General features: G+C 44.9%; 1 protein-coding gene across 2 annotated transcripts in view; it reads right to left on the bottom strand.

Annotated features, from left to right (window-relative positions):
* The window catches only part of SND1 (staphylococcal nuclease and tudor domain containing 1), a 2,043,911-nt gene that overhangs the window by 1,758,131 nt on the left and 269,560 nt on the right, over positions 1 to 16,220 (bottom strand). For both annotated transcript variants that reach the window (XM_085653683.1, XM_085653684.1), the window contains exon 10: positions 12,040 to 12,153. In XM_085653683.1, the coding sequence (XP_085509809.1) occupies positions 12,040 to 12,153 (114 nt within the window). The remainder of the gene's footprint in view (positions 1 to 12,039; positions 12,154 to 16,220) is intronic.

Raw genomic sequence — 16,220 nt, 5'->3', positions numbered from 1 at the left:
TGGCTGTGGCACCGCGGGGGGATGTGACCTCACGTTCTCCTCGTCCTGAAATGAAGTGAGGTCAGATTCAAGAGGCACCGGGACTGTCTGGAGGTGTGCGCCGGCAGTCACACAGTCCTGTCGTCCTGCTGCATACAGTCAGTGAGTGCGCACAAAACAAGTACTACCGTCGGCAGCATGATCAGCTGCATGGCGCGTGAGACTGACTCTATTCTAAGCCTGGCTCGGCTGCAGAGTCACAGTCGACACAGCAGCTGTCATGGCACTGCCCAACTGTGAAATGAACACAAAGTGACAGTGAGACAGTAAGTACTTCTGGCCAGGCAGCCTGCCACTTTAGTACTGTGTTTTCGCACTTACACACTACTCTGTGACACGTAACCAAAATACCATAGTCTGTAATGACTGTAAACACTGTACGGGCCGTCAAGTTCCCAAGTTCCATTTGCTCCTGTGCAAGACATTTTTGGATCGGCTGCTCCAATCACTTATTTCTTCAGGCAGTCTCAACGCTGTGCCCAGCTGCAGCAATCCCCGTTTCCAAGCTCCATTGACATGATACTTTGCCTTCTGAGTGTTTCTACTTTTAAAGTCGGTCTTTTGCAAAGTATATTTTTGTTCAGTAGGTATACAAACCTGACCTCCTTAGTTCAGTGTTTTTTTTTTCTGTTTTGTTTCTTCGCAGGCTGCTAATCCCAGGGTGAAGGATGCCATCCGTAGGGAACGCACAACAGGGGTTAGAGTCAGGGGGGAAAGATGCAAGAGGGAGACTTCAGTGTAGTTCAAAAGGCGCAGCATAGCTCATACAGCTCGTATTTTCACCAGCGGGTCATACGAAAAAACGTGAAGCTATCCCGAGTGCAATGGGGATGGAGCAGGCGACGTGGCTTAAAACAAAACATTTTTTTAACTATTCTGCTGGCCTTTTACATGCAGGTAACTGCATATAAAATAAAATGTACACACATTAAATTAAGAACATAAATGCAAGTTAAACTAGCAGGTGGGAAATTCAATCTGTTAGGTTGTGGAAGCTCAGCTGGTTAATGTGATCACTGCAGGTGTCTGTTTGTACCATCATTGACAGAGAATTGAACCCTTGCTGATGCATTGGAGATTAGGAACAAGTATTTGAAGTGCTATGAAGTCCTAGCCTCTGGCAGCGCTATGAATATGCATGTGATTATTTTCAAATAGTATAACACTGAGTGTAAGATAGGCTACGATAACAATGTGCACAAATAACCCAGGACTATTTAGGGTTTGGCAAGGGCATAACAACACCCTCTATAACGTCAGAGTAGAAGTGGGCCCTTGGCTCCCAGTTCTGAAAGTGGAGCCGTAGCAAATGTATGCATTTGGGTTGGTGTTTGCTGTGTTAAATGTTCAGCATGTTCTCTAGTCACTCGAACAGAAATGAAAAACAAAGTTTGTCATTCAGTTTGGCCGCTCTCGGAGAAGCCTGATTTATTACCATTTGAATGTGAGTGAGATTAATAGGGACTATAACCTGTTATTGTAAAAATCTGGCACTCGGGCCTCTTTAGGCTGAAGTTTGATGCGCACCAAGGAGAAACTGGACAGATGGCATGATCTCCCAGTGCAATGTTATCTAATGTCCACAGAGTTCTCAGCAAGTAGTAACTTGTCCATGGCCTTCTTTATCCTCCTGTGTGTTGAAGGATGAGGGTATGTGGTGGTATAGTTGTCAACTGTCACTTGTTCAGCCTCATCTGGCCCCAAACTGCACATGCCAACGAGGACTGGGAAAGCTGACATCTGCCCTGGCATCCACAGTGAGACAGGGTGCTGGTAGAGGCGTGAGAGTTTCTACTAGAGGTGTCAGGGCTGTTACCTTTGACTCTTTTTTGGTGGTGGTAGCCTGTTGGTGGGAACTTTATTTAAAAGGTGTTTTTTGACTGAATCGCTCATTTCTTAGGTAGATCTGTGTACTGTGTATGCCAAAAGGTTTGCTTGTAGGAGCTGTGTTAGTTGACCATGATTTTTTGCTGCTATGTTCAATGGGTTATCCTGCATTGTGTTTCCTTCATGGTGTCTTAAGCTTCCACTCTGAATGCTGCATTTCACTACTGCGGCCTGTGTGTCAATCAATCTGTGCCTCTCCACCCTTTGTAACCCCTCTGTGTGTCTGCCACCTCCTCAGTATCAGCTTTTACTGCCTTACACCCTACTGAAGTTTGTATATGTGCCCCTTTCCCCACTGCAGCCTCTCTGTTGTATCTATCTCGCCCCTGCCGGCCCTCTGAGCCCCTCCACCCCCGAAGCTCCTGTGTGCAGCTCTAGCCTAGCCTGTTTAACTGCCTGGCCTGCCACCCTTTTGTATGTGCTCTGCCTCATCTCATCAGTGCAGCCGCTCTATGAGCTAACTGTAGTGTTTATGTGTGGCATAGTTCTCTTGCAAGCCCTCAGTATGCCCCTGCCCCCCACATGGGCCAATACCCTGTTTCTGCTGTCCCTCTGTGTGCCCACGACTCCTGGAACTCCAATATGACACTCATCATCCATTCCGCCTTTCCGTGCCACTCCGCTTCGCTTGTTTCAGGCACAAACCTAACCTTACACTCAGTTTTGCCAGTCACTGTCTTTGTTAGAACAGATACACAATTGCTTTATTAACCTTGCTGCTTTCTCAAATTTGCTTGAAAATGCACCATTTGCCCACTATTTTTTCAAACTTTTCGAGGGCAGAGAACCCCCCCGAACCACTCTTAGGTGGTCTGGACATGCTCGCTACGCTCGCTCGCATTACCGTGTCACTAAATCACGAATGTATAAAAGGTGTGTCACCAACATGAAAAGTTTGGAAAGCTGTGCTTTACATAGTAGCACTAGATATCAAACTTGCATATTGTTTATCGTTGTGCATGCAAACATGTAGGACGCGGATGATAGGATAATCTTTACCACGTGACACATCAGCTGCAGGTTAAAACAACGCAACGGCACACACTGGTTTCAGTTTCCGAACGTAATCACAAAAAGTAGGAACCCCACATCCGGTGTCCCGAAATCGGCTGAAAAGTAAGTACGCGCCATTTGACCCTCTTTAGCTGTTAATAGGTGTACGTGGCAACCTGCCAGCTTCGCAAACAGATTTACCTATTACTGCTGATGCATTATTCTCCCATATCATCACTAATCACATTTCGATTTATTTTTCCAGTTACATTTTTCGGTTTAACTCGTGTGATCAAGCTGTAATCTTTACATTTTTGGTCTATATTTTCGTATATTTATGTTACAAGGCACGAGTTAAATAACATGAACCACACGCCGATATACTAAATCCTGCCAGTTTTAACACATAATTGGCAGTGACCGCGATGCCTGTGAGTGCACTATATTGCATAAATGGCCTATATTTGTCCTGAATGTCGGTTTATTATACAAGACATTTGCAAAATATCATTGTCTCCCTCCCACCCCCCCCCCCATTTCTCCCCCGTTTTGCTTGAGAACTAGACGCATATATAATCAAACACGACAGTGTCAATTCGAAAATAGCAGGGATTATGAATGCCTGTGATCATATTACATTATACAAGTGGCTTTTCACATTCTTTCTCCACTTAATGGCTTTGGTTTATTTGCTTTGCAGCAATTCTTAAATCAACAATACAACATTTATAGGAGTCCGTTCATCTGCACAACATTGTACCAAAGTAAGTGTTGGCCTGTTGTACACTTATTTCTTCATTACTAGTATCTGACTAGTTTCACATCATTGACTCCTCCCAGCACTCTCCGCTACAACAAGCGTTAAACTGATCAGGATTATTGTGTATGTTTCCATTCAGCAGTTCTGGAAATGCAGAGGTAGCCTTTGGTCATTACTGGACACTTGGCGCTATCTTGCTTCTATGATGATATCTAATTCATCAGTCAACTAAAATGTATTGGACATACAGGTATAATGCCAATAGAAATGACAATGCCATTTATTTAGGGATAAAAAAATAAGAAAAAAATAATGAGCAATACCAATAGCTCTACCTATAATATTGCCGAGACCATTGCATTGTAAATGCTTGTTCACTACTGCTAGGACTATCGCTACCATAGGTTAACATTGGGGTTGTCTTTAAACAGGTTAAGTGTAATTTCCAATTGGGACGAGAAAGATCTGAGTTTTCCTCTGGACTCGCAATTTAAAAATCACAACTTATGGTGGTCGGATTTTAAATTGTATATCAGAAATGCCACTTTTAGAAAGTTTGCATTTTCTTACTTTAACCATTCTGTGCCTCTGAATACATGTCTGGTTTTGTGCATGCCCTCAGACAGTCGCACAAAGTGTGCTGAAGTGTGATATTTGCATCCCGATGGCCCATCAACAGGCTGATGGGCCTTCCTGAGGTATATTGGGAGGGAGCAGCTAGTATTTGCACCTGAATAGGGCTGTGTCTGTCCCCACACAAAGCGCTGCATACCCCTCTATAGTGAGTTTGGAGCCAGGGCAGAAAAGGCAGGGGCCCTGTGCTCTTCAAAGGCCTCTTTGAAGTCTTCCCCACTTCAGAGGCACAGCTCGGTATTAGTGCTGGACCCCTGACACAACCAATTCAGAACTTTGCTGGAACCAAGGACATTCTGCCTGGAAGAAAAGCTCCTGTGCTGCAGGAGGGACTGCTACTTTGCTACCTGCTCTGCTGTGTTGGCCTGCTGCTTCTTGACCGTGATTGACTGGAGAGAACAGGAAGCAAGCCCTTGGAGAAACTTAGTTTCCAGGAAAAATAAAGGCAGATCCAGCCCCTCTCACTCAGAGGGTTATAAAAGACTTCTTGCAATTCTGCTGGTGCATCTGCTGTGAGTCCTACCCTTACCCGAGGTGCCTCCTCCAGTCCATGGCCTCAGATGTGGGTTCTGCAGCTGTTTAGGCAAAAATCAATGCAGTCACCACTGTGCTGATTGGAACAGACACAGGGCCCTCTAAATCAGCAGTGCTGATCAGAGAACATCCCTGCGCGGCCCAGCAACGCAATGACCTGACTGCGAGGTTCAACGACGATGCAGCACTTACCTGCGGTCCTGACTGCTAGGTTCGACGACAACCCAGCGCTGATCTGAAGGCACCACTGCGAGGCTCGACTTCGAGACATTGATTGCGCAAATCGAACAGACGCATTAAGTCTTCAACGCAGACATTTGCTCTACCCAAAGGTACTTTTTCAGCGGGTTCTGTGTGGCTCCTGTAGCCAGCCTGCACTCCATTATGGTCGGCCTGAATTTTGGATTTACTCTAGCGCGACCTCAAATAACCTTTTAGCGCTATTGACTTCTAAGCACTGTTTTTAGATTAAATCTTTAAAAATTCATCTCTCAAGTTCTACAAACTGGATTCTTGTTGTTTTGGTCTTGTTTTACTCGGATAAATATGGTCTATTTTTCTAAACTGGCATGGAGTCTTTTTGTGGAGTCATACATCTCTCATCCATTTATGGGCATCGCTTAACTGACCATTTATGAATTAATATTGTTCAAGAAAATGCACCTACGGCCATACAGATTAGGTTTCCCTATATAAAAAGTGGAATCAATTAAAAAATAAATAATGACCAGATACAAGTCACCAGACTGGACTGGGAAGAAGGAATTGCTGATCAAGGCTAGACTCCCACCTAAACCAGGTTGTGACTAATTTATTGGGCAGCTATACGTGATTATAGACCTGCTGCATCCTTCCCAACAAAATATATATATATATATATATATATATATATATATATATATATATATATATATATATATATATATATATATATATATATATATATATTGGCTTCATCTGCTTAACTCAAGTATCAGGAAACAAATGGTGCACACGGGTCTGGTTTCAAAGAATAACTAACACTGCAGTGAGATGCAGGCATATGAAATATTGCATGTGGAAGGGAAAGCTTCTTCACAATCTGACTATCTGGCTTCTATCCTTCCACTGCTCAGTATTTGGAAACAATTTTTTTTTGCTTGAGAACTGTACAAGAACGCATGTATTTTTCAGCTCTCGTATTTGCTTTTTCCTCCTTCTGCGTTCCTGTTGCTGCCTCCCTCTTGCTGTAAGCTCTCACTTGAGCGCTTCTCCCTCTGCGTTGTTTTATCATCTGTGCACCTCCCCCCAGCTGGAGTTTCTTTCCCTCGTGTGCTGTTTCACCCCTTCTCCACACACTCCCCATGGTTTCGTACACCCACTCAACCTTTGCTCCTCACATCCACAATTTATTATTTTTGGAGGGCGAGGGGCAGCTAGACAAAAGAAAGAACATCCTTGCACTATAAGCAGAAAAAAAGGTTGGAGGACAATGGGCAAAAAGTCAATCGGAAATTAAGGTAAAAGGAAATAAGGCATGAAAAAAGTATATGGAAAATCTTTTTTCCATTGAAAAATATAAATATATTGATCCTTTTCGGGGCTCAATCTAGCATCTAGGCAAAACTACTCCTAAAAATGCCATGATCTAAGCACTCACTATCACGGAATCCTAAAGTGAACCCTCCCTAAAATCTTTTCTCCTAAAACAGTGTTATGTTCTCCAAATGACATGTGATCGGGCTATGGCTCCAGTATCTTGTTTAAGCATGTGTCATCTTCGCAAATTACAATATCCATAACCACGAGCTCATTCTACAGGGTTCCAAGCCACAACCACAGACGGGGGAAAGCATGAACTACCCACGGAGACGGTCACTGTAATGGGCCGCATGCAAAGCCATCGGAGCCCATAAGATGGTTCCCAGAAGTACTCCTGTTGACTCGTTATCCTTTGAGAAACCGCTGTTTGCAGCCAACCAGAACTCAAAATCCGCTAAAGTGACCCCCCTCAAAACTGCCAAGCTCTTCAGGACTCCTTCAATCAGCCCTAGATTGCAGTCCAATATAAGGTGGCATGTAGATTCTTGTAGTTTTCTTTGATCACTGAATGGGCAGTTCGGGCTGGACTGTTCCCATTGGGCACAGGGTCAAGACTGATTTGCATATGGCTGGGTCCAAACTGGAATGGCGAGCAAAAAAACGATGGATTTAGGCCCAGATCTCTGTACTGGGGTGAATGTATGACATTGTTCTGCATTCTGTCCATCAACTGTTGTTTTTGCATTGGTCACCCGGAGTGGGACGGGTATGCTCAGACGTGAGTCCCGTGCTCTCCATGCCACTGGAATCAAACTATCCTGGCTGAAGAGGAGAAACACCGAATCTGGTCCAAGGATGCTTGGTTTCAGTCCAGGGAGGACCTGGCCTGGCAGTTCGGGCTGGACTGTTCCAATTGGGCACAGGTTCAAGACTGATTTGCATATGGCTGGGTCCAAACTGGAATAGCATGATGAGCAAAAAAACGATGGATTTGGCCCAGATCTCTGTACTGGGGTGAATGTAGGACATTGTTCTGCATTCTGTCCATCAATAGTTCTGTTTGCATTGGGTTGAAAACAATCCCACTGTGCAATGCTATTGGCTCCTGTCTTGGCAGTGAATGGCTGAAGATGTCACTCGGGATATGGCTCCAAAAGGCAGCGATGGACCAACATACTTCGTGAACTTGTCAATGGGGTGCAGGTTTAGTCTCTATTCTCATTTGGCTGCTCCCCTCTCCCACTTCATCCCTTCTTTATCAAACATTTCTCTTTTAGCAGCCTCTTGCACAACTTCAGTATTTTCCCACCTATCGTTTAGAATTTGCCTACAGCTTCTTTCCAGAGTGGTTAGGTGAGCAGGTTTTTGCAAAATTGCTATTCTATTATGATCCTAAACATGGACGAGAGCCCTAGCAAGCCACACTGGTATTGCAACAAGCCCAGCTAAAGCGATGGCCGGCAGTTTCACATGTAACCCTAGATCAGGCCCTCTGTTTCACACCCACTCACCGCAAGGATCCAAATCCACACTTTCTGGGCCTCGGTGGGCCTACAGCTCGAGATGCACCTAAGAGAGGGGCAAAGTCCCATATCCATCACCGCACCTAGAGGGTGTATTGTGCATGGACGGGGCCCCGGCATCCTCGGGCTCTCCTTCGGCCACAGTCAGACAGGCTAGGGAATGTTGAAGAGTTATACCCAACACCACTACCTAATCCTAGACTGACAGCGCAATCTCACCATTAATGGAGCTCAGTGCTCTGCTCTCCACCAGGCACGAGGAGAGGATGGGGAAAGAGTCCGTCCTAGGGGAATGATGGACTAATGAATACTATGCAAGCCAGTGATAGCAAGGAGAACATTTACAGCCCCTTGTGTTGAGCACAGGGGTCTCTGTGCTGCTACCAGATTATCCTGCCGCCATGTGCAAAAAGCAAAAACGACACCGCACCCTGTCATGAGGTCTGCACTGACACCGCATTTGCTTTGCATAACTGAGCTCATTAGGCGCCCGTTAGTGTTCTTTCTCGACTTAGGGTTTGAGGCCTATGGCGAGGTAATTCCCCAGATGGCCTCTTACATCCGTACTAGCCTTTGGCTGGTGCCCATGGAGGCAGACTGTAGATCTCAGGATGTTAGCCTTTGTCCGGTGCCTATGGAGGCAGACAGCATCTCAGGATGTTAGCCTTTGTCCGGTGCCTATGGAGGCAGACAGCATCTCAGGATGTTAGCCTTTGGCCGGTGCCTATGGAGGCAGACAGCATCTCTCAGGATGTTAGCCTTTGGCCGGTGCCTATGGAGGTAGACAGCACCTCTCAGGATGTTTTGGGCCTTAGCTAGGATAGGTTTGTCGAACGACTCCATAACCAACTAGCAGAGTCGGGGCTAAAACAATATGTTGTGAAGGAACGAGCAGGTTTATCATACAACTATCTTCATGAAAAGAGCGCTCGCTTGTGGACCATTTCAGGAGAAGGGCAATGGGTGAAAAAAAATGCAATCTACAAGAATTTTAGAGGCTCCGCATGACGCAGGAAAGTCTCCATGTTCTTGGCATTTGTAAAGCACACATTCTGCTGGTAGCACATGCTTGCGGTAGTTGTCAACCATAGTTCTGGCTTTACCATGACAAACAAAAGCCAGTGAGAATGAGTTGCAGGCACTGAAGTCCGGCCTGCTTATTGGGTAGGTAGCTATGTCTTCTTCACTGAGCTGGTGATGAATTTATTTTGTTTGAGAGTTGGGGACGAAGGGCTTAGCTAATGGCTAGTGTATTGCGGAGCTGATGGAGATAGTGTGTATAGTTTTAGTGGAGGCTGCTGCGGAGCACCCAGAGGACTAATTACAGTTTATGTCGTGGCCTCTTGCAAGTTCCAATTCATAACTATCTCTATTGTTGCCCCTCAGTGCTTAATTTGTACAATAGTACGCGCTGGTGCCTAAAGTTGTTCTAAGAAGCCTATGGCAGGCGTTGAAGAATTTTGTAGTCGTCACATATCGAAGCTGTCTAGTCATGAATCCACCTCATGCCTCCTTCGTCCACCACCCTACCCTTCCTGGCCCTTTATTTCACACTTGGGTTAATTTTTTAATCTCCTTCCTTTGTCAGAGTAATATTCTATCTCCCCCCCCCCCCCCCCCCCTTATTTGCCATTCTCTCGATTGTTCTTGGTCAAAGTGTAATTATTAAAATTGCTGTTGGGTTCCACTTTCGACAACCGCCTCAAACTAAGCACTGTACCCTCATTCCTGAAAAGCAGCCTGTTGTGGTGACAGTCACTTTATTCCTTTGCTTGCAGCACATACAGTAATCTCAGTTCCATTTCTGGATGCATGCGTTTTAACTAAAACACTAGTTTGTACTTCATTTTCTGCCAAGGTTTACATATATTTATCAATCCTAAAAATGATCAACTGGCAAGCGAAAACTAAAACGCTAATTGCCAATGAAACTGCTGCGTAACATGTGCAAAGCCCAAAATAATTGGATGTTCAGAGTGGCTGTTCTGAAGCTTAACTGTAGAACTCCAAAGAGACACAGATGATGGACGGAATGCAGAGCAAATCAAACAATCACCCGCAGTCAAGAGATCTGTGTTAAATCCATTGTTATTTTGCTCCACATGCCACCCCAGTACAGACCCAGCCATATGCAAATCAGTCTTGACATGTGCCTCATGGGAACAGTCCAGCAAGCACTGCCAAGCCAAGCCCTCCTTGGACCGGAAACAAGCATCCGGGGACCGGTTTTGGCGCATCACCCCTTAGCCAGGCTAGCCTGAATCCAGTGGCACAGTTGCCCAGAACCCATGTCTGGGCAACACGGCGCACTTAGGGCGAGAAAGCCAAAGACTCCATGTTACTAGAGTCAAGCTAGCCTGGCTGATGAGGTGAAACCCCGAAACCGGTCCTAGGAGGCTCGTTTCCGGTCCTGGAAGTTCAGGCTCGACTGTTCCCATAGGGAGCAGGGCCAAGACTGATTTGCATTTGGCAGGGTCTAAACTAGAATGGCATGGGGAGAAATAAAACGATGAATTTGAGCCCAGATCTGTGTACTGGGGTGAATGCTTGATATTGTTCAACATCCTGTCCATCAATTGTTTTTGTAACTGTAGAACGGGCAGAGTGATCTGTAAATAGAATAGTGTCTCCTCTTATGGCACTCTGCCTTATACCACTGCTGCATCCTGACTGCCAGTGTATCGCGACTTCCTAGCTTAAGAACAGCTCCCTCAGTAGTCACACATGGCAGATGGACGTCTGCCAATGCCAGAGAGTCATAACCCGCTCATACTTAAAAGGTGGGTGAACCACTGGAAGCTTGAGCCAGATGTCTGATCCTCTTGGACCCTCAAACTCGAAACGAGAAGAGCTATCATGTGGCTTCCGCTAGCTAGCTATCCACACCCAAGGGCAGGTGCCAAGAAGTAAAGACAAAGCATTAACCTTTGATGTAAAAGAGGAGTCGAAAGATACCCTTCTAGTGAATGAACTGCACAATGTGAAACCATAAATCTGGGATAAATCCTGGCTTCCCCACTTGACCAACTGTTTGATCCTATCAAACTTTTTATTTCTCCAAGTCTCCTTTTTCTTCATTATCGCATATGAGAGCGCCTTCAAATATGAGACTTCAGGATTTGTGCTGTATAAAAAGCTTGTGTGTTTGATTTAACAGACTATACTTTTGCTCAATCTATGAAAGGAATATAGGCCATATATAGGGTACAGATAAAAGACTTTCCTCTTAGTTCACTATTGGCATAGTCATAATGGCGGGGAGCAGGAAAGTTCAATCTTAAAAACTATCACTTTTCATAAATACTTTCTCCAAGCAGTGATAAAATCTGGTGTAATAAATTAACATGTGGGAAGCATTTCAAATAAATACACTGTTTTCAATTTTGAAAAAAAACTTATTTACACGTGATGCTTATTGCATAATTTACATGGCCAATATTTTCATGGCTTGGCTCATACACAGGTGGGTGTCAAGAGCCAAGCCAAACCCAAGGCAGGCTCATCCTGTTCATTTGTTGGCGCGTCCACCTCTACTCGTCTTTAACATGGAGCTTTACATTTTAATTAAGAGTCTGATGCACAGGGAGTGAAAAGCTTCAAAAATTCAAGATGAGTATTCCAAAGAAATAGGTGAGCCGGCGACTTTCAAATAGCGACTAGCAGGGTGATCTTCAAGCTGCCATCTGTATATAATCTTGATACTTATCGGGGCTGCCAGATTTAGCTTATGCTGCAATACATGCAGGAGGCAGACCATCACAAACAAGTCTTCGAACAGCATGCGGATTCAATCCTCCAGAACAGTCTGGCTCCACGGTATACCAATTCACCAATCCTACTGTCATTTGTAGTCTGCCGCCAGATGCTGCTCTATTCAAACTACACAAACGCATGGCTGTCCACATTCAAGCACGAAACAGTGCAACTACAAATAGGTACATATACAATCCAGGATCCTGCCAGGGCCTTTAGCCACTGAAGTGACTGTTAGTGCCACACAGCCTATGGTTGTTTAGGTGTCCACCACAATTGTACTAGGCCATTTACGAAACAACGTGGGGACTACTATACGTAAAAATCAAACACAACCAAACTACCGGCTTAACAACACTTTACAGAGGGTACAAGGAAAAGTGTTGAGGCTCTTACCTGGGCTCCTTCGCTCTCCAGCCGCGGAGGTCGGATACTGGCCAAGTGAATCGTTTTGTACTCTCCAGAATTCATCTTCACTACCATGGCATCTGCATTCAGTACCTGCACCACCTACAAGAGAACGCAGAACAAGAGGTTAGGAGAAAAACAATTCCAAATCACGGCTACCACTTTGTGCCAAGTACCCAGGGCCTAGAGGCTGAGCTGAGAAACGACGGGGAGGCAGCATACATCTTTTATAGGCACCGGGGACTGTACCAAGGACAAGGACTCATTAAGTTATCCAAGTAAGAGTTGGAACCTTGTGTATCCTGCTGACAAACAGCAGCTGCTCTACTCACCCATCCTTTCAGTCTCGTTGGTATTCAAGAGGTCTATTTATGAAGCCTGGACCATCAGCTGCAATACTTCTCATATGTACACATACACCAGTCCACAGACCGATCCATACAACAAGGGTGGGAGCGCAGGCATAGTAAGAGTATGTGCAAATGCGGTCATAAGGGCAGGGATATCAAGACAAATAGTCTAGTAGAGCGTAACAGACCAGAGCGAGAACTTTGCTACCTTAGGACCCTTCTGTGAAAAATGTTGTCAGGGATTTTTGTAGCCCGTGAAACCGTGGAGAGGCGCACAATCTGAAATCAGTCAGTTTTCCTCAGATGCATTTCATATCACAAAGTTTTGCATGCTGTGTGACTACACAGACAGACATGGCCGTTCCATATCCTTGGCGCAGTCAGTGGTCTGAGCCTACACCCTCTGCAAGCAATCTACATCTACGCGACGGTCCAACAAGGGAGACAAAGACTGTGCGGAAGGTGTGGGCCCAATACTCCTCCCGATTGCAATCTGCAGCTTCCACTTTAGTATGGAGATGACCACTCTCGACACCGGAAGGCTCCATTTTTGGATTCTGGCCTGCCTCAACTCAAATATGCCTGTGCCAATTTTTCACCTGCCCATCTTCTGCTGGGTCTTTTAGGCGGTACAGTAGGCAGTAAAGTATTGTACTTCTGTTAAACTGCGCTGCTCCTTGACCCAACCACTTGCCAGAAATCAAAGGTTTCTTCTTTTCACACTAAACCTTGGGTTAGGGTCCTGTAGCCCGAGGCTGTCCATCCCAATACTTGTAGTGTCTGAACAGCTCTGTAAAACATGGCATTATAAAATTGCCTAAGTCCTCTACACTCCTACTTCCTGAAAATCGGTGAAAGGCGGATTGCCAGTCGTTTGACAGATAGAGACCCCGGGGAACGTGCTATGAGTACTAGCCTATTTTCTAAACCAATAGCCCATCCATTTCAGAAAGAAACCAACGAGCAGGAATCTATCTTTCTGCCACTGGCCTTCAGAGATCAGCTACCTGCTGAATACTACATTTTGGACACTTTATTTTAGCATCTTTTTTCTGGGGGTGGCAGAACATCTGGATACTTACACATGCAAAACACTGTTGTACCTGGTGACAATTCTGGCGAAATCTCAAATGACTGGCCTCAAAGTCAACGAGTTGTTCCACCGTACAAAGGCCCATAATGAAAGTAGGCTGAAGGGCAGACATTTAGCATACTTGATGCATTTGAAGTATTCTGTCAAGCACCTCTGATTTATTAAGTTGGGAACTTGAATAACAAATTAAGTCTTATCAATAGAGAGCATGCGTTTTCAGAGGACCCATAAGAAGTCAGTATCTTCTTCAGTAGCATTAATTTACTCTTAATTACAGTGTCTTGCCTTTAAAGTGTTTGGGGTTGCATCTCACCTCACTTATCTCAGAGGCAGTGTGTAAAACATTTGTGCACACATCCAGTAATACAGTGAAAACACTACAAATGGACACCACACCAGTTTAGATAAATAAGTAACCTTTATCTAAATCAAATAAGACCAAAATGAGAAAAATCCCTGATACAATCAAAATATGACTTAAAATGTAGAAACAGTTCTGTCCATAGCAAACTATAGATGCGACACTTGAAAAAAGAAGCCACCCATCCGATCTTTGCGCCTCACAGCTACTGCATTCGCTTAGGTCCAGACCAGCCCCTTTGTTGGTAGCTTGGTGTAATAATAGGACCAGGAGAAACTATACCAGTCTCAAATCTCTTCCCCGTGACAAAAGGGCCTGCCAGATGTTCGCACCATTCTCATTTTCTCCCCCCTGATCCAAGCGGGCCATAGCAAACACAGCCTTTAACCAATCTTCACACTTTGGGGGCCGCGGATCTTTCCAATTCTTACAGATTTCCCTCCGGGCAATTAAAACCAGATATGACAGGCCTCTGTATTTCTGCTGTAACTTCTTGCTAAGCATGCCGTCATCCCCCAAATCGGACCAGAGTGACATTGACCTTGATTTTGACTTTAAAAATACCACATAAGACTTCTTCCACTCCCCTCCAGAAAGCTCTAAGTTCGAGACACTCCTAAAAAATATGAATATCGTTGGCTTTAAGAAGGTCACATATTGGACATTTGGGGGAGGATAGTGGTGCAAACTAAGCAATCTTAGCACTCGATGCGGCCAAGGCATTCAATAGAGTCTGTTGGGGATATCTTTGGGCGGTACTAAGGTTGATGGGCTTTGGGCCTATTTTTATTCAGACCCTGATATATTGCTACCAAGGGGCTTATGCAAAAATTCTGTTAAATGGCATGTTAATTTCAACATCCAAAGAGGAACAAGACAGGGTTGTCCCATCTCACCCCTGCCGTTTGATATTTTTATAGAGCCCCTGGCACAAGCAATAAGATCAGAAGATCGGATTTCTCATTCAGGTCCCACAAATATTGCAGCAAGTTGGCTCTCTATGCCGACGACTTTGTTATACACCAATGATCCGGTGGTGGTAATACCAAGAGTCGAAGCATTGTTAGAAGAATTCGGTTCCTTATCAGGGTATCTCGCAAACACTGCTAAAACTAAGGTGATGTATTGGAACATTGACAACTGGGAGAGAAGAACGAGTTTAAATACGTGGGCATTACTATAGTTAAAGACTTAGATAAAACCCCCAGATCAATTTGAATAAGACTATTACAGAAGTGGACCGTGTATTTGCTAGATGGAAGAACAATTTTCGGGAGGGTTAATTTAGTAAAAATGGTCTTTCTCCCCAAGTTAACATACCTGTTTAATGCCATTCCCCTCAACTTCCCCAGTCAGGATATTTGTAAAATTCAAAGTAAGATCGGAAGTTTCATCTGCGCAAATAAGGGCGCTAGACTAACGTGGAAAAAGCGGAGATGTAAGCCTATTAAAGGGGGCGCTTGCTCTCTCAGATATTGGTTGGTACTCTATCTTTCAATTTAAAAAAATCCAGATGCTCCTTGTAGAACCAGAGGAGACACCTTGGGGCAGGCTTTTGGGAGAAATGATCAAGGTGGAGGGTGGGGGCGACTGTTTTCTGTATAAATTCGGGGCACCAAGGTACTTCAAAAAGGTGCGTTTGAAAGTTCTTAGGGCTGCCCTAAGCCTGTGGTATAAGGTCAGATGTAGATTAGGGATCGGGTACTATTCTGAATTTGCTCCGATCTGGGACTCCCCGGGGACCCCGTTATGCCTGAAGGATAGCCTTGCGATTCCAATAAAAAGGGCGGGCATTTCCATATGGTCAGAACTTTTATCCTCAGAAGGAATCCACCCCTGGGATGTGCTAAGAGCTAATGTTGGAAGCAGTCTTTCCAGATTCAAATACCTGCAATTAGTCTCCTGGTTTGTAGTGGAAAAGGGGGATATACGAGGAGCGGGGGAGACTGAGCAAATCTTGCAAGAGGTACATCTTAAGAGAAAGGAAGTTTCAATCTGGTATAAGAAGTCCTTGGAGGCTGAATATCCCCCGCAGCTTGTAGTCTGGAATCTGTCCCCCCCCTAGACTGACTACGAAGCTCTATATGAATCCTCTTTGAAGCTTCTCTATAAATATGTTAAGCCGGCCAGCCTAAAAAAGAACAATTTTTTCATAGATGCGACTCTTTCAACATAATGATGCGTCAAAATCAAACAAAAACAGCAGCTGGGTAGGTGATGCGTCTGTTCCTTACTCCAGGGGAAGTGGTGAGTCTGTTCCTTACTGCCACGCAGGGGAGGTGATGTATTGGTTCCTTACTAAAGGGGAGGTGATGCGTCTGGTTCTTGGTGCAGCCCCAGCATGGATGTAGACTAGGCGCCCCGG

This window comes from Triturus cristatus, chromosome 4_1 (assembly GCF_964204655.1).
Source record: "Triturus cristatus chromosome 4_1, aTriCri1.1, whole genome shotgun sequence".
NCBI classification, from domain to species: domain Eukaryota; kingdom Metazoa; phylum Chordata; class Amphibia; order Caudata; family Salamandridae; genus Triturus; species Triturus cristatus.
The sequence above is the reverse complement of the archived record's forward strand: the minus strand, read 5'-3'. Positions and strand labels throughout refer to the sequence as shown.